This window comes from Bombina bombina, chromosome 3 (genome assembly GCF_027579735.1).
Source record: "Bombina bombina isolate aBomBom1 chromosome 3, aBomBom1.pri, whole genome shotgun sequence".
NCBI lineage: Eukaryota > Metazoa > Chordata > Amphibia > Anura > Bombinatoridae > Bombina > Bombina bombina.
The window spans coordinates 1,036,263,330-1,036,286,709 of record NC_069501.1 but is presented as its reverse complement, the minus strand read 5'-3'; the positions used below and the strand labels follow the sequence as shown (position 1 = coordinate 1,036,286,709).

General features: G+C 39.4%; 1 protein-coding gene across 1 annotated transcript; it reads right to left on the bottom strand.

Moving 5' to 3' along the window:
- Positions 1 to 178: 178 nt before the first annotated feature.
- LOC128652600 (olfactory receptor 1002-like) lies at positions 179 to 23,100 on the bottom strand. Its single transcript, XM_053705532.1, has 2 exons — positions 22,194 to 23,100; positions 179 to 357 (listed from the first exon to the last, which is right to left on the bottom strand). Exons 1-2 carry the CDS (start codon positions 23,098 to 23,100, stop codon positions 179 to 181), a joined length of 1,086 nt encoding a protein of 361 aa, XP_053561507.1.
- Between the last annotated feature and the right edge of the window lie 280 nt (positions 23,101 to 23,380).

Below are 23,380 nucleotides of genomic sequence, written 5' to 3'. Positions count from 1 at the left end.
CTTCACTGATGGCTAAACCTTCTGGTAAAAGACACAGTTCAGATGGAACAAAGAGCATCTCTTGACCTTTGGTTATGACTCCCACATGGGCACGGGCATGGATAGAGGTAATCTGGTCTGCGGGTAGGACTATTTTCTTCCGCCCTGTTCTCACAATGCCTTTATCATAACTTGCAGCTTAAGTCTGCATGAATTTCAGCATGGTTTCAGCTGTCTTTGCTGTTACTGAAAATGCGGTGCTCATCATCTGTATAATCTTGACTGATGTTCCTGCTACCCTCTTCTCTTGACTGACTAATTCTTCAATTATATTGAACCCAATAATTGGATCTTCAGCCACTTTAGGGTCACTTGCGACTAAAATAGGGATTGTCAGTGTCTTTGCTGATGCTGGTTCCCAATCCAATTGAAATCTCACCTCAATCCATCAAAATTGTATTTCTGTCTGGTTAGCTGCTAGTCCCATCAGAGTTCCAGGTCCAAGCAGTTCTGGATTGGACAGTATTTGTATCAGCAACCTCACAGATGTGAAAAAGAAGTTGTTTATTTAGTAAGGTTTAGCAATTCTTTAAAAAAAATGTATATGGCAGCATCCTTGACAATAGAAGTGATTGTATGCAGAAGGAAATTAATGGTTTTGAGACAGGAGTAGCTCTACTGATTTCAATAGAGCTAATCTCTCCACTTGCTGCTCTGGCAAGGGACGGGTATAAATCTCTTTGAATCTTGTCACTTTAAAGTGAAAATGTTGTGGTGGTCACACTGCTGCCGCGCCGCTGCTCGCTATGGCTGTTGCCATAGATGCGGTAGTGATGACTCCTTGCTATGGCCATTGACATAGATGCAGGCGGTGGTTCAGAGCATGCAGCGATGACGTCATCGCCACATGCTGTCTCTCTCTTCTGGATTCCACTCCTGATTACACCTGTGTGTCCTCCTTGACGCCAATATGCACCTGTGTAGGTACTCCATTCAACATCACTGCCCAAGTATAGGTGTTTCTGTGTGTGCTCCTGGGTGCTATTGTTTGTATATGCTGGGCTGTTATTACATTACTGAACTTCTGCTTGCTTAACCCCTAAAGTACTGGATAGCCACAATGTTGCTGAACTCTGCCTGTACTGGATTGTTATACTGTTGCTGAACTCTGCCTCTCTGACTACTCTGCTTGCTTAACCCCTAAAGTACTGGATTGATATACTGTTGCTGAACTCTGCCTGTCTGACTACTTTGCCTGCTTAACCCCTGAACTATTTGTTTGCTATACTGTTACCGAACGTTGCCTGCCTGACCATTCTATTGGTTTATCCCTGAACTGTTATATTACGGGATTTCCTTTGTTGCTGACTCCTGCCTGTTTCCGGTCCTTCTATTGGTTTATCCCTGAACTGCCATACTGCTGGATTTCCTTCCTGTTGCGGCTAAAGACTACCCTGCCTACTTTGAGTACTGCTTACCTCATTTTACAAACTTTCTCTGCTCTGGGATATTTCCTATCATTTCAGCTTGACGCCGGGATAAGAAGACTACTGGCCAAGTTTGGTCTGATAGAGGAATATCCCACGAGCATTACAGTGGCATGTTTTTTCAGCAAGACATTAGTTTCACAAACAAGTTTTATTGAATCTAGGCCATTGAGCCATATACCCACCACTGAATTCTAGAAACAAAAACGTAACTCTAAAAAGGACCTGAACACCCACTTCCCAATTAGCCGCACCTATCAAATTTACATGTTCCTCAGTGCTAGGAAGGTGACAAAGATAAACAGAACTGCTACAGAAACCAGGTGCACGTGTCCTTTGTAGGTAAAAAAGGTGAAAGCTGTAACAGAAGGGACAGGCCAGAATGGCAATATATTTTCAAATAGCTTAAAAAAACTAAGTACTAAGTATTACGGAACCTTCAGAACAATATTTTAGAGGTGAAAAACTTAAAATATAATATATTAACCCTTTCCAATACAGTATGAATACAAAACAAAATGGCCAGAATACCCACTTCTCATTTAACCACAATAGCCAAATTCACCTGTTCCACAAGGTTAGTTGATAGGGGTTTATAGTGTAGGGGTTTACTGTGATGGGGTTAGTGGCAATTTAGGAGTTAATAGCATAGGTTAAATAGTGTAGGGGCTAGGGGGTTTATTGTGATGCGGTTGTGGAGGTTTCGGAGTTGAGACCAGCATTTAATTTATTTTAACTAATTTTGTCCAAAACAAATCAAATGGCTTAAAAAAGTTGGACGACCCAAAATGGTTTAAATTTTCAGAACGATTCGTCCAAAACGAAATTTTTTCTGATGCACATCTGTATATTTTCATCCAGTGATGCTGAGACTTCAGCTGGCTGCAATTTGACACTAGGCCCTGGCATCTGTGTCAGCCCACTCCAGACACAGAAGTGGCTGTGGCAGAAAGGACACTGGCCTGTAAGTGTAAGTGCTCTCAGTGTGTGCACCTAGTGCTGCTCTGCCATGAGCAATTGCATGATGCCAGGAGGTGAGTGTGTGCTGAGCTCACTCGAGCACAAATGTAGGGAAGTATCTTACTTCCATACTGGGGCATCAATGCAGGACAACCCACCAATACTTGTGCACCTTTGCAGGGAACCCTTTCATTACTCTTATCCCATCATACAATAAATCTTAAAATACACATAAAGGTCTAGATTACATGTGGCATTCTAACCATAGTGCACTAGTGATATGGGGTATTTCTAGGCTTTTTGAGTGTGACCTAAATCGCATGCATATTATTAGTTGAAAGTAAACGCATTTGCATGAATGTAATCAAATTTATTGTGTGTCAGTTAGCACAAATTCAGAGCTCTGGTTAACTGTTACTCAAGACAAAAACATTGCACAAAACACATCAAAAATGCATTTAACAGTACAGTTACACTCATTTTAACACAGTCTGAATTTTTTTTTTTTTAAATTGCATTAAAATGTTTTAAGGGCTGAGGAGGGGCGGAGCAAGCTCTGGAACCGAGCAGTCGCACACTATCACAGCTCTTAATATTATCTCAAAACGGAGGCGGAATTCTTGGGGACTAGAAGGTACATCTAGAAGTTACTTAGAATACCGAATTGAGCACTGGGAAGCGGCCATCTTTATGCCCGCGTGGCGCATCACAGCTCTAATAGCATAAGCTCCTCAAGGTACTATCTACTGGATCTACTATAATAAGCCAAAAGAGCTGCTACCGCCATGAAAGAGCTTTACAATGAGATGGAAGCAGCGTTCCAAGACGTTAAGAGGGAGCTTCCTCTATTAGTAATAGCTCATGCTTCCCCTCAACCTCTCTCCAATGAGGAAACAGTAAACCTGGGCCTGGTACTCAATTATACCACCAGAGAATATGCTATACTGTGACATGGGGGATCCAGTACATCTACCTCGTTACTCCTGGATACTACGCCTGTGACATAACAAACGATCGATAAGCCAGATGCTACTTTCACATCAAAGGTATATAGGAAAGGTGAAGGGTTCTGTAGAGATCATCACGGCAGTGACAAGAGTGCGATAGCTTAGCAACTCCCCGGTATCAATATCGGCCTGAGGAAGATTGTTTACTCTGGAGTGACGGGATAATGCAGGAGATATGTGCCTCTATAACAACTGAGGGCTGAAGCCTGAAGAGCAATCCTATAACAGAGACTAGCCCATTCCTGAGAAGTGCCATTGATGTGCTTCAAGATGAAGGTACTGTCTCTAGGTTCAGTGCAACATCCTCCAGCTGCAAAACCTTAATTTGTAGCTGAGCGGCATCCATTCAAGAAAATAAGTATATGCTTCTGGGACTATGCTCCTTCTTTTCTACACAACTGCAATGCCATGTCAGTGTTTGCTCCGAGTTCCTAGCAAGATGGTTGCTAGTTGGATATTTGCTTCAGACGCTTCCCCAAGAAGAGACTTTGCTACTTTTTCGATATGGAGTAGGTTAATCGATAATATGTTTGAGTGGGTGATATGACAAGTTTTGCTTTTACGGACTCCTACATTCTGTGTGGACATGTACAGATTATTTTACAAAATGTATGCTGGTTATATCTGATTAACTACATGTTTATTGTTTTAGCATATTAATAGGTCACAGTTTCTTATTATAATGTTGTACCTATCTACATAACAGTTGTCCCTTGTAGGATATATACACACAGGCAAGCTAGCAGTTTCATGTGAGTTGTACTCAGATTGGGGTGTCTTGCTTGTTATATATAGTTGTATATTGGAGTTAGTTTAATTGAAACTATGATACGCATTTTGTCAGTTTGATCCCTCCCACCAATATGTTTTAAACCCCCATGAAATATATATATATGTACATATGCTCATGTAACTATAAGGTGCTCTAGGAAAATCCAAATTAGCAATGTATGTTTTGCTTGTCAGATACTAAGGGAAATAGTACACATACTAATTAACAGCTGGTGATATAGGTCTAAATAGGCTAACACACTCAAAACTTTGGCTTTTACATTCTTTATGTATTTGATATCGCGCTGCCAGCAGCCGAGGCAGTGTGAGCCCCCACCCAAGTCAAAGGTTAATTACAGAGATACTGTAAAAGAAGTTCATAGGAGAAATCAATCATATCTTTTTGATAATTGACCCTCCCAACATCTATGGAAAACAGTATAGCTCTATTTTATATACTAGCTGAGAACTATTCATATAGGGGTTACCTAATTTATATGTTGACAGTATACTGCACCCACTAGCGCCCAAGCAACAATTTTATATTTCTCTGAATCTTGCATATATTCCTAGGGACCTAAAACTGTTCCCTAGACTAACATAAGAATAGGAATCCTACCCGAGTCCCAGGTATAAGTGAACATTACCTGCGTAGTACTGTTAGCACCACTAAATTGTAATTTATTTAATGGGTTTACTTTTCTATTATTTTCAAATATATCTGACTCCCCATTATTAAATCCACATCTCCCCTCCCCCACCCATTTAGTTTACAGACAGCTAGATTACGAGTTGTGTGTTTGGGTTTTAATACTGAAAAAATGGTGATTTCAGCGTTAAAACCAGACCGCAGCCATTACGAGTCTTACGAGACACGATCCGTTCCGCAATCTAAAAGCAGTAGTTATGAGTTTTACGCTACAAATCTGTAACATAAGACACATAACTAAACTGCTACAAAGTACACTAAACACCCATAAACTACCTATTAACCCCTAAACCGAGGCGCTCCCACATCACAAACACTATATTAAAGTTATTAACCCCTAATCTGCCGCTCCCGACATCGCCACCACTAAAAATAATTATTAACCCCATTCCGCTGCTCCCCGACATTGTCACCACTATAATAAAGTTATTAACCCCTAAACTGCTGCCCTCCCACATTGCAAACACTATTTAAATATTATTAACCCCTAATCTGCCGTCTGCCCACATCACCTCCACTTATTATTAGTTATTAAGCCCTACACAGCTGCCACTATAATAAACCTATTAACCCTTAAACCGCAAGCCCCCCACAATGAAATATACTAAAGTAAACTATTAACCCCTAAACCAAAAGCCCCCACATCGCAATAAACTAAATTAAACTAGTAACCCCTAAACCTAACGCCCCCCCTAACTTTATATTAAAATTACAATTTCCCTATCTTAAATTAAATTAAAATTTACCTGTCAAATTAAAAGAGCTAAATGCAAAGTAACAATTGAACTAACTAAGAATTCAATAAAAATAAACTACACATTAAAAAAATCCTAACACTACTGATTTGAACAGCCAATACGATTTTAGCAGCTCTAATTCCTATTGGCTGGTTCAAATTTTTCAGCCAATAGGAATGCAAGGGACGCCATTTTGAAACGGCTCCCTTGCATTGAAGATTCAGTGTACGGTGGCGACCGTATGAAGAGGATTCTCCGTGCCCGATGTCTTTAGGATGGACCCGCTTCGTGCCGCCGGGATCAAGATAGAAGATACCGCCTGGATGAAGATAGAAGAGGCCGTCTGGATGAAGACTTCTCGCTGCCTGGATTAGGACTTTACCGTCTGGATGAAGATAGAAGAGGCCGCCTGGATGAAGACTTCTTGCCACCTGGATGAAGATCGTTCAAGCAGGACTTAAAAAACTGTAAGTGGATCGTCGGGGTTAGTGTTTTTTTAAGGGTTTTTTGGGTGTTTTTTTTTTAGATTAGGGTTTGGGCAGCAAAAGAGCTAAATGCCCTTTTAAGGGCAATGTCCATACAAATGCCTATTTCAGGGCAATGGGTAGATTAGGTTTTTTTTATAGTTTTTTTATTTTGTGGGTTTGGAGAGTGGGGGTTTGTATGTTAGTGGGTCTTTGTAAATATTGTTTTAGGTAAAAAAGCTGTTTAACTTAGGGCAATGCCCTACAAAAGGCCCTTTTAAGGGCTATTGGTAGTTTATTCTAGATTTGTTTTTTTATTTTGGGGTGTTTTTTTTTTAAAATGGGTATTAGAATAGGAATAATTTTTATTATTTTTGATAATTTGTTTGTTATTTTGTGTAATGTATTTTTTTGTTTTGGGGTGGGTTTTTATTTTTAGATTAGGGCTTGGGCAGCAAAAGAGCTAAATGCCCTTTTAAGGACAATGCCCATACAAATGCCCTTTTCAGGGCAATGGGTAGATTAGGTTTACTTTATTTTTATTTTGTGGGTTTGGGGTGTGGGGGTTTGTATACTGTTAGGGAGGGTTTGTTTTGTTTTGTAGCAAAAGAGCTGTTAACTTTAGGGCAATATATAATAGTTTATTATAGATTCGTTTTTTTTCTATTTATAGATTATATATTATTTTGGGGTGGTTTCTTTTTTTTAAAGGGTATTAGAATAGGAATAATTTTTTATTGTTTTGTATAATTTCGTTTATTATTTTTTGTAATTTTAGTGTTTTTTATTTTTTGTAATGTTAGCTTGTAGTGTACAACTATTTACTAACTAGTCTACCTAGTTAAAATAAATACAAACTTAGCTGTGAAATAAAAATAAAACTAAGCTAGCTACAATATAACTATTAGTTATATTCTTACTAGCTTAGGGTTTATTTCACAGGTAAGTATTTAGTTTAAATAGGTATCATTTAGTTAATAATTGTAAGTTTAATTTAGCTATATTTTAATTATGTTAAAGTTAGGGGGTGTTATGGTTACGTTAGGGTTACGGTTAGGTTTAGGGTTAGGCTTAGGGTTACGTTAGGGTTAGGTTTAGGGGTTAATATAGTTTAAGTTAGGTTGTTGCGATGTGGGGAGCTGGTGGTTTAGGGGTTAATAGGTTTATTTAGTGGTAGTGATGTGGGAGGCCAGAGGTTTAGGGGTTAATAGCTTTATTAAGTTGCAGCAATGTCGGGGAGCGGCGGAATAGGGATTAATAAATTTATTATAGTGTGGACGATGTTGGGGTGCAGGGGAATAGGGGTTAATAACTTTAGTATAGTGACAGCGATATCGGGAGCGGCAGATTAGGGGTTAATAGTTTTATTTAGGAGGCAGCGATATTGGGGGTGGTAGATTAGGGGTTAATAATAACATGATGTAGGTGCCGGCAATTTCGGTGGGGGCAGATAAGGGGTGTTTAGACGTGGGGTTTATGTTAGGGTGTTAGGTTTAAGCATTAGTTTTTTTCCCCCATAGACATCAATGGGGCTGAATTACGGAACTTTTCTTTCAGCGATCGCAGGTGTTAGACTTTTTTCTAACCCGCTCTCCCCATTGACGTCTATTGGGAAAGCGCGCACGAGCACGTCAAAACAGCGCTTGTGTTTTGTGGGGTATGGAGCTTAAAAGCACCATATCGCACTCATAAGCCGGCTGTTTCAAAACTTGAAATGACTGCGCTATAATGGGTTAAATAACGTAACTTTTGTTGCGTTGGTTAATTTCCCCCTTAGCGTACATAACTCGTAATCTAGGTGAGAGTAAGCTAAGGAAAATATATCCTATAATTTATACCCTTAAACTATTATTTTTGACACTTTAAACCTAGTTTTCATTTATAGCCCCTTCCCCCCTTGCACTATGATATACAATAACACTACTCCCGAATATTTATATATACATGCCTAAAATTAACTTTGCGCAACCAATAGACTATATGCACAGTTATTAGACATATTTATGAAGCCCATAGACATCCAAGAGTGATCCTGCTTTTCTTTATTCTGCCTGAAACCCCGCTCAGTTAAAAGATAATCTTCTAGGGGTCAATGGAAGGTTCTCTGTAACTATTTGGGGATAAATCATTTACTTACTTCACTCTTGTTAGATATCTCCCTCTATAGTGCTAACTTGTGGCCTCTTATGTTTACCGAGGGAAATTAAGTTCCAACTGTAATTAAATAAAAAATGGAGGCATGTTTTTAAGGTGAATTTAGGAGATACAGACACTTCTTAAATTTGATTATTAATATGTGCATCTATGCTTCTTGTGACTTGTATTTGCACACTGTGGCCTAGATTTAGAGTTCGGCGGTAGCCGTCAAAACCAGCGTTAGAGGCTCCTAACGCTGGTTTTGGCCGCCCGCTGGTATTTGGAGTCAGTGATTAAAGGGTCTAACGCTCACTTTACAGCCGCGACTTTTCCATACCGCAGATCCCCCTACGCCATTTGCGTAGCCTATCTTTTCAATGGGATCTTCCTAACGCCGGTATTTAGAGTCGTTTCTGCAGTGAGCGTTAGAGCTCTAACGACAAGATTCCAGCCGCCTGAAAATAGCAGGAGTTAAGAGCTTTCTGGCTAACGCCGGTTTATAAAGCTCTTAACTACTGTACCCTAAAGTACACTAACACCCATAAACTACCTATGTACCCCTAAACCGAGGTCCCCCCACATCGCCGCCACTCGATTAAAATTTTTAACCCCTAATCTGCCGACCGCCACCTACGTTATACTTATGTACCCCTAATCTGCTGCCCCTAACACCGCCGACCCCTGTATTATATCTATTAACCCCTAACTTGCCCCCCACAACGTCGCCGCAAGCTACTTAAAATAATTAACCCCTAATCTTCCGACCGCAAATCGCCGCCACCTACGTTATCCCTATGTTCCCCTAATCTGCTACCCCTAACATCGCCGACCCCTATGTTATATTTATTAACCCCTAATCTGCCCCCCTCAACGTCGCCGACACCTACCTACACTTATTAACCCCTAATCTGCCGAGCGGACCTGAGCGCTACTATAATAAAGTTATTAACCCCTAATCCGCCTCACTAACCCTATCATAAATAGTATTAACCCCTAATCTGCCCTCCCTAACATCGCCGACACCTACCTTCAATTATTAACCCCTAATCTGCCGACCGGAGCTCACCGCTATTCTAATAAATGTATTAACCCCTAAAGCTAAGCCTAACACTAACACCCCCCTAAGTTAAATATAATTTTTATCTAACGAAATAAATTAACTCTTATTAAATAAATAATTCCTATTTAAAGCTAAATACTTACCTGTAAAATACATCCTAATATAGCTACAATATAAATTATAATTATATTATAGCTATTTTAGGATTAATATTTATTTTACAGGCAACTTTGTAATTATTTTAACCAGGTACAATAGGTATTAAATAGTTAAGAACTATTTAATAGTTACCTAGTTAAAATAATAACAAATTTACCTGTAAAATAAATCCTAACCTAAGATATAATTAAACCTAACACTACCCTATCAATAAAATAATTAAATAAACTACCTACAATTACCTACAATTAACCTAACACTACACTATCAATAAATTAATTAAACACAATTGCTACAAATAAATACAATTAAATAAACTATCTAAAGTACAAAAAATAAAAAAGAACTAAGTTACAGAAAATAATAAAATATTTACAAACATAAGAAAAATATTACAACAATTTTAAACTAATTACACCTACTCTAAGCCCCCTAATAAAATAACAAAGCCCCCCAAAATAAAAAATTCCCTACCCTATTCTAAAATACAAATATTACAAGCTCTTTTACCTTACCAGCCCTGAACAGGGCCCTTTGCGGGGCATGCCCCAAGAATTTCAGCTCTTTTGCCTGTAAAAAAAAACATACAATACCCCCCCCCCCCCAACATTACAACCCACCACCCACATACCCCTAATCTAACCCAAACCCCCCTTAAATAAACCTAACACTACCCCCCTGATGATCTTCCTACCTTGTCTTCACCATGCCAGGTTCACCGATCCGTCCTGGCTCCAAGATCTTCATCCAACCCAAGCGGAGGCTAGACATCCACTGAAGAAGTCCAGAAGAGGGTCCAAAGTCTTCCTCCTATCCGGCAAGAAGAGGACATCCGGACCGGCAAACATCTTCTCCAAGCGGCATCTTCTATCTTCTTCCATCCGATGACGACCGGCTCCATCTTGAAGACCTCCAGCGCGGATCCATCCTCTTCTTCCGACGACTAGACGACGAATGACGGTTCCTTTAAGGGACGTCATCCAAGATGGCGTCCCTCGAATTCCGATTGGCTGATAGGATTCTATCAGCCAATCGGAATTAAGGTAGGAATTTTCTGATTGGCTGATGGAATCAGCCAATCAGAATATAGTTCAATCCGATTGGCTGATCCAATCAGCCAATCAGATTGAGCTCGCATTCTATTGGCTGATCGGAACAGCCAATAGAATGCGAGCTCAATCTGATTGGCTGATTGGATCAGCCAATCGGATTAAACTATATTCTGATTGGCTGATTCCATCAGCCAATCAGAAAATTCCTACCTTAATTCCGATTGGCTGATAGAATCCTATCAGCCAATCGGAATTCGAGGGACGCCATCTTGGATGACGTCCCTTAAAGGAACCGTCATTCGTCGTCTAGTCGTCGGAAGAAGAGGATGGATCCGCGCTGGAGGTCTTCAAGATGGAGCCGGTCGTCATCGGATGGAAGAAGATAGAAGATGCCGCTTGGAGAAGATGTTTGCCGGTCCGGATGTCCTCTTCTTGCCGGATAGGAGGAAGACTTTGGACCCTCTTCTGGACTTCTTCAGTGGATGTCTAGCCCCCGCTTGGGTTGGATGAAGATCTTGGAGCCAGGACGGATCGGTGAACCTGGCATGGTGAAGACAAGGTAGGAAGATCATCAGGGGGGTAGTGTTAGGTTTATTTAAGGGGGGTTTGGGTTAGATTAGGGGTATGTGGGTGGTGGGTTGTAATGTTGGGGGGGGGGTATTGTATGTTTTTTTTTACAGGCAAAAGAGCTGAAATTCTTGGGGCATGCCCCGCAAAGGGCCCTGTTCAGGGCTGGTAAGGTAAAAGAGCTTGTAATATTTGTATTTTAGAATAGGGTAGGGAATTTTTTATTTTGGGGGGCTTTGTTATTTTATTAGGGGGCTTAGAGTAGGTGTAATTAGTTTAAAATTGTTGTAATATTTTTCTTATGTTTGTAAATATTTTATTATTTTCTGTAACTTAGTTCTTTTTTATTTTTTGTACTTTAGATAGTTTATTTAATTGTATTTATTTGTAGCAATTGTGTTTAATTAATTTATTGATAGTGTAGTGTTAGGTTAATTGTAGGTAATTGTAGGTAGTTTATTTAATTATTTTATTGATAGGGTAGTGTTAGGTTTAATTATATCTTAGGTTAGGATTTATTTTACAGGTAAATTTGTTATTATTTTAACTAGGTAACTATTAAATAGTTCTTAACTATTTAATAGCTATTGTACCTGGTTAAAATAATTACAAAGTTGCCTGTAAAATAAATATTAATCCTAAAATAGCTATAATATAATTATAATTTATATTGTAGCTATATTAGGATTTATTTTACAGGTAAGTATTTAGCTTTAAATAGGAATCATTTATTTAATAAGAGTTAATTTATTTCGTTAGATAAAAATTATATTTAACTTAGGGGGGTGTTAGTGTTAGGGTTAGACTTAGCTTTAGGGGTTAATACATTTATTAGAATAGCGGTGAGCTCCGGTCGGCAGATTAGGGGTTAATAATTGAAGGTAGGTGTCGGCGATGTTAGGGAGGGCAGATTAGGGGTTAATACTATTTATGATAGGGTTAGTGAGGCGGATTAGGGGTTAATAACTTTATTATAGTAGCGCTCAGGTCCGCTCGGCAGATTAGGGGTTAATAAGTGTAGGCAGGTGTCGGCGACGTTGTGGGGGGCAGATTAGGGGTTAATAAATATAACATAGGGGTCGGCGATGTTAGGGCAGCAGATTAGGGGTACATAGGGATAACGTAGGTGGCGGCGGTTTATGGAGCGGCAGATTAGGGGTTAAAAGTGTAATGCAGGGGTCAGCGATAGCGGGGGCGGCAGATTAGGGGTTAATAAGTGTAAGGTTAGGGGTGTTTAGACTCGGGGTACATGTTAGAGTGTTAGGTGCAGACGTAGGAAGTGTTTCCCCATAGGAAACAATGGGGCTGCGTTAAGAGCTGAACGCTGCTTTTTTGCAGGTGTTAGGTTTTTTTTCAGCTCAAACTGCCCCATTGTTTCCTATGGGAGAATCGTGCACGAGCACGTTTTTGATGCCGGCCGCGTCCGTAAGCAACTCTGGTATCGAGAGTTGCATTTGCGGTAAATATGCTCTACGCTCCTTTTTTGGAGCCTAACGCAGCATTTGTTTGAACTCTCGATACCAGAGTTAAATTTATGGTGCGGCCAGAAAAAAACCTGCGGAGCGTTAACAGCCCTTTTACCGCCGAACTCCAAATCTAGGCCTGTATGTCTTCATCCAGATGTCACTGTATATTTATCTGTGATAATATGTAAGCTTGTTGGTGGGCAGGATGATGGATAGATAGGGTGCATAAAACCATTGAAATGGCCCTGTTGGAATGGCATTAGCCTATAACATATCATGAGCAAATGCATTATTACACAAATGAATGCATAAATATATATGCTTATAGTCAAATACTATGGCCTCTATTTATCAAAGTCTGGCGGACCTGATCCGACAGTGCAGATCAGGTCCGCCAGACCTCGCTGAATACGGAGAGCAATACGCTCTCCGTATTCAGCATTGCACCAGCAGCTCACAAGAGCTGCTGGTGCAACGCCGCCCCATGCAGAATCGCGGCCAATGGGCCGCCAGCAGGGGTTGTCAATCAACCCGATCGTACTCGATCGGGTTGAATTGCGACGATGTCTGTCCGCCTGCTCAGAGCAGGTGGACAGGGTTATGGAGCAGCGGTCTTTAGACCGCTGCTTCTTAACTGCTGTTTCTGGCGAGTCTGAAGACTCGCCAGAAACACGGGCCATCAAGCTCCATTCGGAGCTTGATATATAGGCCCCTATATATCCTAGATTGGGTCTGGGGTCAAGGGGACTTGTGCTTAAAATGTCGCAATATCTTAGACATGGTGCGGTACCACAATGCATCAAAAAGATGCATAATGATGTCAAAAAACAACAATGTGCCCATTTTGATCATTTCCTTTCCAGGACAAAACACTATAGTTTGTGTTGTACTTTCTGTTGCTTTACTTTCAATTAATTCACATACATTTTATTTTTCTTTCACACGTGTCATATTTGTCTCCCAATGGTTGTCAATGTGGCTTTTTTTGGAATCTAGAGTAGAAGGTGCATTAATAAAAGAACAGATTCTAAGCTCCTCCCCAACATATTGTGATAGTGAATATAGGAAGGGAAATATGTGATGAAGCCTTGAACTGTAAGACTGTTTAAAACAGATAGTTTTAAACTAATTTCCATATGTCAATCTCTGTTCTTATAAATGAATAACAATACTTTATTAACAATCAGCCAGATTACGAGTTCGGCGTTATGAGTGAAAAAGCATCGTTATGGCCCATAATGATGCTTTTTCACTAACGCTGCTATTAAAAGTCTTGTCAGAATAGCTGTACCGCACACTTTTTAGGCCGTCACTCAACATCATTACCGCACTTTAAGAAAAGTCCTTTTTCAATGGGACGTCCATAGCGCTGGTATTACGAGATTTGCTGTGATTCCAAAAAGTGAGTGGTACAGCCTATAATGACAAGATCTGTACCACCATCTAAAGTCAGTAGTTATGAGTTTTACACTTCAAAGCTGTACCATAAAACGGATAACTAAACTGTCACAAAGTACACTAAACACCCATAAACTACCTATTAACCCTTAAACCGAGGCCCTTCCGCATCGCAAACACTAAAATAAAATTATTAACCCCTAATCTGCCGCTCCGGACATCGCCGCCACTTAAAAAATTTATTAACCTCTATTCCGCCGCTCCCCAACATCGTTGCCACTATAATAAAATTATTAACCCCTAAACCGTCACCCTCCCGCATCAAAAACACTATTTAAATATAATTAACCCCTAATCTGCCGTCCGCCCACTCCGCCGCTATAATAAACCTATTAACCCCTAAACCTAACCCTAACACCCCCTAACTTAAATATAATTAAAATAAATCTAAATAAACCCAACTATTATTACCTAAATAATTCCTATTTAAAACTAAATACATACTTACCTGTAAAATAAACCCTAAGCTAGCTACAATATAACTAATAGTTACATTGTAGCTATCTTAGGTTTTATTTTTATTTCACAGCTAAGTTTGTATTTATTTTAACTAGGTAGACTAGTTAGTAAATATTTACTAGCTACCTAGTTAAAATAAATACAAATTTACCTGTAAAATAAAAACTAACCTGAGTTACACTAACACCTAACATTACAGTAAAATTAAATAAATTTGTGACAAAACCAATCTCGCCACTGTACATTGGAGGGCCTGTTATGGAACATTCTTTGGGCTGGAGGTACATGGGCTTAAGGATACCCAGAGACTGCATGGAAATATGGAATTTTATATGCTGGACACCCCATGTACTTTCATAACTCTGTCTTATGTCTATGTCACCCTGTATCCATAAATACAGGATGGGTACAGGGTGTGAGTGCACCTTTTGGGAGCAATTGTGACTCTATAAAGCAAGTGGGCATAAAAGACTTTATAGCTAATAAGAACTGTTCCTATATTCTGTAATAAGATGTATTCTATGTATGTTTAAGATCTGATTGTGTCTCAGGAGTCTGTCTGGGTAAACTGATTGTGTCCTTGTGTGATTATGTTAACTAGACTGCCCAACATCAGATTGTCTGAGTAAACGTTCTTCCCTAGTTAATTAACTTAATATGTTAATCTGTTTTACCTGTGAATAGACAATTGTTAGTGGTTTGATGCATTGTTCATATGTTTGCTTTACTGTTAAACCAATGCCCTCTGTAACCTGAAGCCAGGGTGTATAAATCTGTGTGCTGCCTTCAAATAAAGTAGTTATTCTTTTTTAAACCTGAAATGTGGAGCTTGGTCTCATGTTTGCAGGGAAACTGGCTGGGTTGTGAATTGCTGATTCCCTATGCAGGACATTGTTCATCTGGTATTAACCCTTGGTACACAGTTGGTACCGTAACGTTGGTGGCAGCGACGGAATGAACCTTATCGCCCAGAAGAGCAACTACACAAGCCAGTAACCTCAGGAAGAGGGGGATTATTACAATACTGACTAAGATGGAAAAGAGAAAAGTACATTTTGCAGCTTTTAAAAACTTCCTGGAAACAGAAGGAGAGATTGATGGGTACCTTGCGGATTTTGAGAGGCAATGTGCACTACACAAGGTACCCGCAGAGGACTGGGTCACGATATTATCTGGAAAATTATCCGGCCGGGCCAGAGAGGCTTTTCGGGCCATTCCAGATGAGGAAGTCAGGGATTATAATAATGTAAAAGAGGCTCTGCTCTCCAGGTATGCGGTTACACCGGAGGCATACAGGAGGCGGTTCAGAGACACTGTTAAATTAGCTGGAGATTCCTACCTTGAGTGGGCATGTAAGGTGCACCGCACAGCAGCTCACTGGATAGCGGGGTGCCAAGCCATATCTGGGGAAGAGGTGCTGCAGCTATTCCTGTTGGAACATTGCTTCGACAAATTACCAGCAGGAGTTCGAGAGTGGGTTCGGGACCGTAAACCCTCCACCCTGCAGGAAGCGGCTCGCTTGGCAGATGAGTATACGGATGCCCGCAAACTGGACACTGCTACCACTAAGCCCCCTGCTAGAGTGGAGTACAGACCCCCAGTCACCCCAGCAGCTGCCAGTTACCAAACCCCGGCGCACCACTATACCACACGGCCTCCGGCCACGAACTACCCTCAGAGAGCCCTGCGGTGCTACTCACAACCTATTCGGTGCTTTAGATGTAAGCAACTAGGGCACAAAAGACCAGAGTGTCCCCTAAACGCAGCGAACCAAGCGCAGTCCTGGAGAAGACCCGCCGGCGGAATCCCACGTAATCCTCAGCCTGCGGCCCGCTACGTAGAGGCGCAAGAATGCTGGAGCATCCTACATGAGGCAGACCTTGTGCAAGCTGCCCACCGGAATAACCGGCAACTGGTTAAAGTGAATGGGAAGAAGGTCAGTGGTCTACGGGATACTGGTGCTACCATGACCTTGCTTCAAAAGAACTTGGTGTCTGAGAAACAGTACACTGGAGACACTGTGGCTGTGAGGGTAGCAGGGGGCGATGTGTTCAGCCTACCTGTTGCCAGGGTACATTTGGATTGGGGAGTGGGCGCTAGACCTGTGAATGTGGGGGTCAAGAAGGACTTACCTGCTGATGTTCTTCTTGGAAATGACTTGGCCCCCCTTGTTTCTGCCTACGCTCCTATGGGTCCCGCTGATGTTAACTCTGTGACTACCCGTGCCCAGATCCGTGCAGCAGAGACTGACCCACCTGCTGCTAAGCCCCAGGACGCTGAGCTCAGTAAATCTCTATCCGCTATTGATATGTGGAGGTCCCGTTACAATGCGCTGATGAAGGAGAAGAGGAGCGCAGAGGAAAAAGCACGTTTAGAACAGGAATCTCTGCTAGACAAGCTGCACCGACAGACTGCAGAAAACACCAGCTTGAGAGTGGAACATGAAACATTAAAGACAAACTTAGTGACACTGGAGGAGAAGCTGACGCTGGCTCATAGTGAGGTGCAGCAACTCAAGGGCACCCTATGTCAGTATGAAGGGATTGTGGATACCTATAAAGAGCAGGTACAGAAAACTCGTAAAGAAGCTGATGGGATTTTGAAGGACTGTTTGGCCCTGGTCTGGGCACTGAGGAATTTGAACCCTTGTTTGTATGGACAGGAATTCTCTCTCATAACGGGAATACAGATGGATTGTCCCAGCAAACTGACAAACCAGAGGGAGAGGAGTTTGATGGTCCTGTCCCCCAGCAACACGGCAGTTTAGCCAAAGGGGAGACGATTGGTCTCCCCCTCCAGCAGCACAGCTATGTATCCGAAGGGGAGACAGTCGGTCTTCCCCTCCAGCAACCAGGCTCCCACCAGGCTACTTCCATGGTAGTGCTGGCACCCGGGCAGAGTACAGCTGGTCTCTGCCCACCTCGCAACCCACCAATTCAGCGTACCAGTCCCCCACACAGCTGTGATGAGGCACCTGGACATGGACAAGTTTTCCCCGTACTCAGGTGTAGTAACCATTTATTGTGGGTGGGCTGTACTACTAATTGTGTTTTATGGGTGGGTTGCTGGACTAACCAGGGCACTGACCGGCAGGAGGTCAGATACCCTGTTAGTCTGTTTGGAAAAGGGGAGAGATGTGACAAAACCAATCTCGCCACTGTACATTGGAGGGCCTGTTATGGAACATTCTTTGGGCTGGAGGTACATGGGCTTAAGGATACCCAGAGACTGCATGGAAATATGGAATTTTATATGCTGGACACCCCATGTACTTTCATAACTCTGTCTTATGTCTATGTCACCCTGTATCCATAAATACAGGATGGGTACAGGGTGTGAGTGCACCTTTTGGGAGCAATTGTGACTCTATAAAGCAAGTGGGCATAAAAGACTTTATAGCTAATAAGAACTGTTCCTATATTCTGTAATAAGATGTATTCTATGTATGTTTAAGATCTGATTGTGTCTCAGGAGTCTGTCTGGGTAAACTGATTGTGTCCTTGTGTGATTATGTTAACTAGACTGCCCAACATCAGATTGTCTGAGTAAACGTTCTTCCCTAGTTAATTAACTTAATATGTTAATCTGTTTTACCTGTGAATAGACAATTGTTAGTGGTTTGATGCATTGTTCATATGTTTGCTTTACTGTTAAACCAATGCCCTCTGTAACCTGAAGCCAGGGTGTATAAATCTGTGTGCTGCCTTCAAATAAAGTAGTTATTCTTTTTTAAACCTGAAATGTGGAGCTTGGTCTCATGTTTGCAGGGAAACTGGCTGGGTTGTGAATTGCTGATTCCCTATGCAGGACATTGTTCATCTGGTATTAACCCTTGGTACACAGTTGGTACCGTAACAAAATTAAATTAACAAAATACAATTATCTAAATTACAAGAAAAAATAAACACTAAATTACATGAAATAAAAAAAGAAATTATAAAAAAAAATGAATTACTCCTAATCTAATAGCCCTATCAAAATAAAAAAGCCCCCCAAAATTAAAAAAAAACCCTAGCCTACACTAAACTGCAAATGGCCCTTAAAAGGGCCTTTTGCGGTGCATTGCCTTAAAATAAATCAGCTCTTTTACCTGTAAAAAAAATACAAACAACCCCGCAACAGTAAAACCCACCAGTGCCACCCGCACAACCAAACCCCCCAAATAAAACCCTATCTAAATAAACCTAATCTCCCCATTGCCCTGAAAAGGGCATTCAGCTCTTTTACATTGCCCAAAACCCTAAGTTAAAAATAAAACCCACCCAATAAACCCTTAAAAAAAACTAACACTAACCCCCGATGATCCACTTACAGTTTTTGAAGACCGGACATCCATCCGAAGCCGGCAGAAGTCTTCATCCAAGCGGGCAGAAGTCCTCCTCGAAGCCGGCAGAAGTCTTCATCCAAGCGGGCAGAAGCCTTCATCCAGACAGCATCTTCTATTTTCATCCATCCGGCGCGGAGCGGCTCCATCTTCAAGACATCCAGCACGGAGCATCCTCTTCTTACAATGTTTTTATTTTTTTATTTTGATAGGGCTATATAATTAGGAGTAATTCGTTTTTATTTTTGATCATTTCTTTTTTTATTTTGTGTAATTTAGTGTTTATTTTTTTTTGTAATTTATATAATTGTATTTTGTTAATTTATTTAATTTTATTGCAATGTTAGGTGTTAGTGTAACTCAGGTTAGGTTTTATTTTACAGGTAAATTTGTATTTATTTTAACTAGGTAGCTAGTAAATAGTTAATAACTATTTACTAACTAATCTACCTAGTTAAAATAAATACAAACTTACCTGTGAAATAAAAATAACACCTAAGCTAACTACAATGTAACTATTAGTTATAGTGTAGCTAGCTGAGGGTTTATTTTAAAGGTAAGTATTTAGTTTTAAATAGGAATTATTTAGTTATAAATAGTAAGCTTAATTTAGAATTATTTTAATTATGTTAAAGTTAGGGGGTGTTAGGGTTAGGGTTACATTAGGGTTAGACTTAGGGTTACGTTAGGGGTTAATATATTTATTTAGTGTTAGTGATGTGGGAGGCCAGATGTTTAGAGGTTAATAACTTTAGTATAGTGGCTGCAGGGGCAACATTGGGGGCGGCAGATTAGGGGTTAATAAGTGTAGGTAGGTGCCGGCGACATTGGGGGTGGCAGATTAGGCTTTAATAAGTGTAATGTAGGTGTCGGTGACATTGGCGGTGGCCGATTAGGGGTTAATAAGGGGTTAATAAGTGTAATGTAGGTGTCAGCGATGTCAGGGGCAGCAGATTAGCGGTGTTTAGACTCAGGGTTTATGTTAGGATGTTAGGTTTAAACATACATTTTTTTCCCCATAGACATCAAAGGGGCTGCGTTACAGAGCTTTACGCTCCGTGATTGCAGGTGTTAGGCTTTTTTTTTAGCCGGCTCTCCCCATTGATTGTCTATGGAGAAATCGTCCACGAGCACGTCAAAACACTGCTTGTATTTGGGTGAGGTATGGAGCTCAACGCAACCATATCGCCCGTACAAGCTGGGTTTTTGCAAACCTGTAATAGCAGCGCTATGAAAGGTGATTGGTGAAAATAACGTACAAGTTATTAGTGAGCCAGCCATAACGCAAAACTCAACAACATAAAGTTTAAAAACACGAAATGATTTAGACCAGTAGAACGTATTATCTAACCACTCCTTAGCAGTACAAGTTTATAATAATATACCCCTTTTCCCCTTAAATAGAGAAACACAGGGTTAAATTTAGAATGTGGTGATCTTGTCACCTGATACGTGATGAATGTGGAGATGGAGTTTTGGAGTCTCCTGAGAGAGTGAATTTTTCTATGATTGATCTGAATTAGTATCACAAACTTGGCAAAATTTAGCTGTGGTTATATTGTAACTTATTCACATAAGTGTCAGTATTGTTCAAATATTTGTTTTGTGCACCTATATAATGAAATATAATGTTTAAATAGACATCAGCCTTCACTAAGTATCTTAACCACAAAATTACATTTAAGAGCCATATATATAGGTGCTCACATACACATTGTATTAACAGGAACGTTCTTAGTGGTTATTTAGGCTGTCAGTTTAACAGTCCTCTTCATAGGTTTACATACGATTGCCAATATTGGTACATTGCGTTTATGCAACAATTTAGCTACATTGTATAACCCATTGGAGTTTTTTGGATAGTACTTCCAACAACATGGTGGTTTAATTAAACTCCAGTACATTAAATATAATTCAGCGCACATCGTCAAGTTTAAAGCTTTGTTTGTCCTCAGAGAGTGATATCAAGTTCATGAGTGAACTAATAGACTGAAAACCAGTGTGTGTCATCTGCTGCTTACTATTAGATTACAAACCAAATACAAGTGAGATTGCTGGTATAAGGCAATCCAAATATAATAAAAAATATTGTATTTAACAGCAGCGTGCCTTTTAATTTACCTACACTCTCACAAGTGTGATGCTTGCGACTTTTATCGAATCAATAAATATATAGAGTCACTGACTTGAGACATCTTATTATAATAATTATCAGGTATCTGACATAGTTACCATAACTGTGGAACCTCACCCAATATTCAAATACTATCCTTTATGATAATCATCTAAATAAGATATTCACCATAAATCTTTGCTAATAAAAACAAGATCCTAGGGGAGTGTATTGCACAATGGACGGTATGAGCCACTGACAAAAGACATTGTGTGACAATTATTGTTATATAATTTGTGGTTACCTTATCCACATTTATTCCTATATATTTGCCTCCCAGTCAGAGTGAAATTATATCGATAGTAAAATCACCACAATTTTAGTTAACTCTAATAAAGAGAAGGATAAACACTAGTTCTTTCTCACTACAATTTTGATAGATGTTTAATTCTAAAGCACACATCTTTGTGTATATTTATATCCAGCATAAATCCAGTTAGGATTTCAATGACCAAATGTAATAGATTTGACACAATAGTAAGCACAAAACAGATATTTGAGCAATACTGACACTTATGTGAATAAGTTACAATATAACCACAGCTAAATTTTGCCAAGTTTGTGATACTAATTCAGATCAATCATAGAAAAATTCACTCTCTCAGGAGACTCCAAAACTCCAGCTCCACATTCATCACGTATCAGGTGACAAGATCACCACATTCTAAATTTAACCCTGTGCTTCTCTATTTAAGGGGAAAAGGGGTATATTATTATAAACTTGTACCGCTAAGGAGTGGTTAGATAATACGTTCTACTGGTCTTAATCATTTTGTGTTTTTAAACTTTATGTTGTTGTGTTCTGTTCTTTTAATAAAATCAATAAAGGTTAAATTTTAACTACAATCACCTAACCTCATTCCCCAATTGATGTTAAAATTATATTCCCAGATAAGGAGAATGAAGTGCTAAATAGATGCATACTTTTTTCAACTTCTATGTTGATTTTGTCTCTCAGTTAATTCATGCATAAGCACTCAAGCTAAGGAAATAAATCCATTTATACTAGCATCTCCTAGAACACTTGTGTAGTGCTGTTCCACCTCTTTGTTTCCAATAACGCAAAACTCGTAATCTGGCTGAATGTTTTTTTTAGCGTAAATGCATAATATTCATATATTTTATTATACCACTAATTATAGTGTCTTACTATGTATTCATCTTGCAAAATAGCAATTTATTTATGTTTTGTTTTTATAAGTAAACAATAAATTAAAAATATAACAATGTATTGCTCGCTTTACTTCTGTGTTTCTTAAGCTATAAATGACTGGATTTATCAATGGTATTATTGTTGTGTAAAAGACAGATACAACTTTATCATAACTTAACGAGTTAGTAGAACTTGGACGTAAATAAGCAAAAAAAGCAGTTCCAAAAAACAAGAAGACACAAGAAAGATGCGCATTGCATGTTGAAAGAGCTTTGTTTCTTCCATCAGTTGAGTGGATATGTAGTATTGTAAGGAAAATATAAACATATGAAGTCATGATTAACAGAAAACAAAATATTCCAAATAAGAATATTATAGCAAACATAATGTCCTTGTTTATATTTTTATCACTGCATGAAAGTTCCACAAGCGGAAACATATCGCAAAAGAAATGGTTGATGACGTTTGGTCCACAAAACGATAAAGTAAAAACACAAGACGTGTGAATTCCTGAAATGACGAATGCAAACACATATACAAGAAAAATAAAAACAATACATTTTCTTCGGTTCATTATGGTAGAATATCGTAAAGGATGACATATTGCTACATATCGGTCATATGCCATAACAGACAGAATGTGGGTTTCTGAGCATATAAACACAATAAAGAAATATAATTGCAATGCACAGCCAATAAAAGTAATAGATTTCTTTTTTGAAAAAATATCATATAGCATCTTGGGAATTATAACATTAGAATAGCAAAGATCCGTGAAAGACAGACTGCTGAGAAAGACATACATTGGGTTGTGAAACTTAGAAACATTCACAGTTATAAAAATGAGTCCACTGTTGGCTGTAAGAGTAGAAACATATATCATTAAAAACAAAATGAAGACAAAGGATTCAAGTTTTCGATTATCAGTGAATCCCAAGAGTATAAACTCATGAACATTGGACATGTTGCCTTGCTCCATCTGTTTGGTAAACTGATCCCTGAAGATTTGAAATAAAGATAAAATAAAGTCAACTATTATAATAATGTGTGTATATATATATATATATATATATATATATGCGTATGTGTGTGTATGAGTGTGTACGCATATACACACTCATATACGCATATATATATATATATATATATATATATATATATATATATATATATATATATGCAATATGCGTATGTGTGTGTATGAGTGTGTATGTGAGTGTCACACAATGTAATATGATCTTCAACTAACTCAAAAAGAG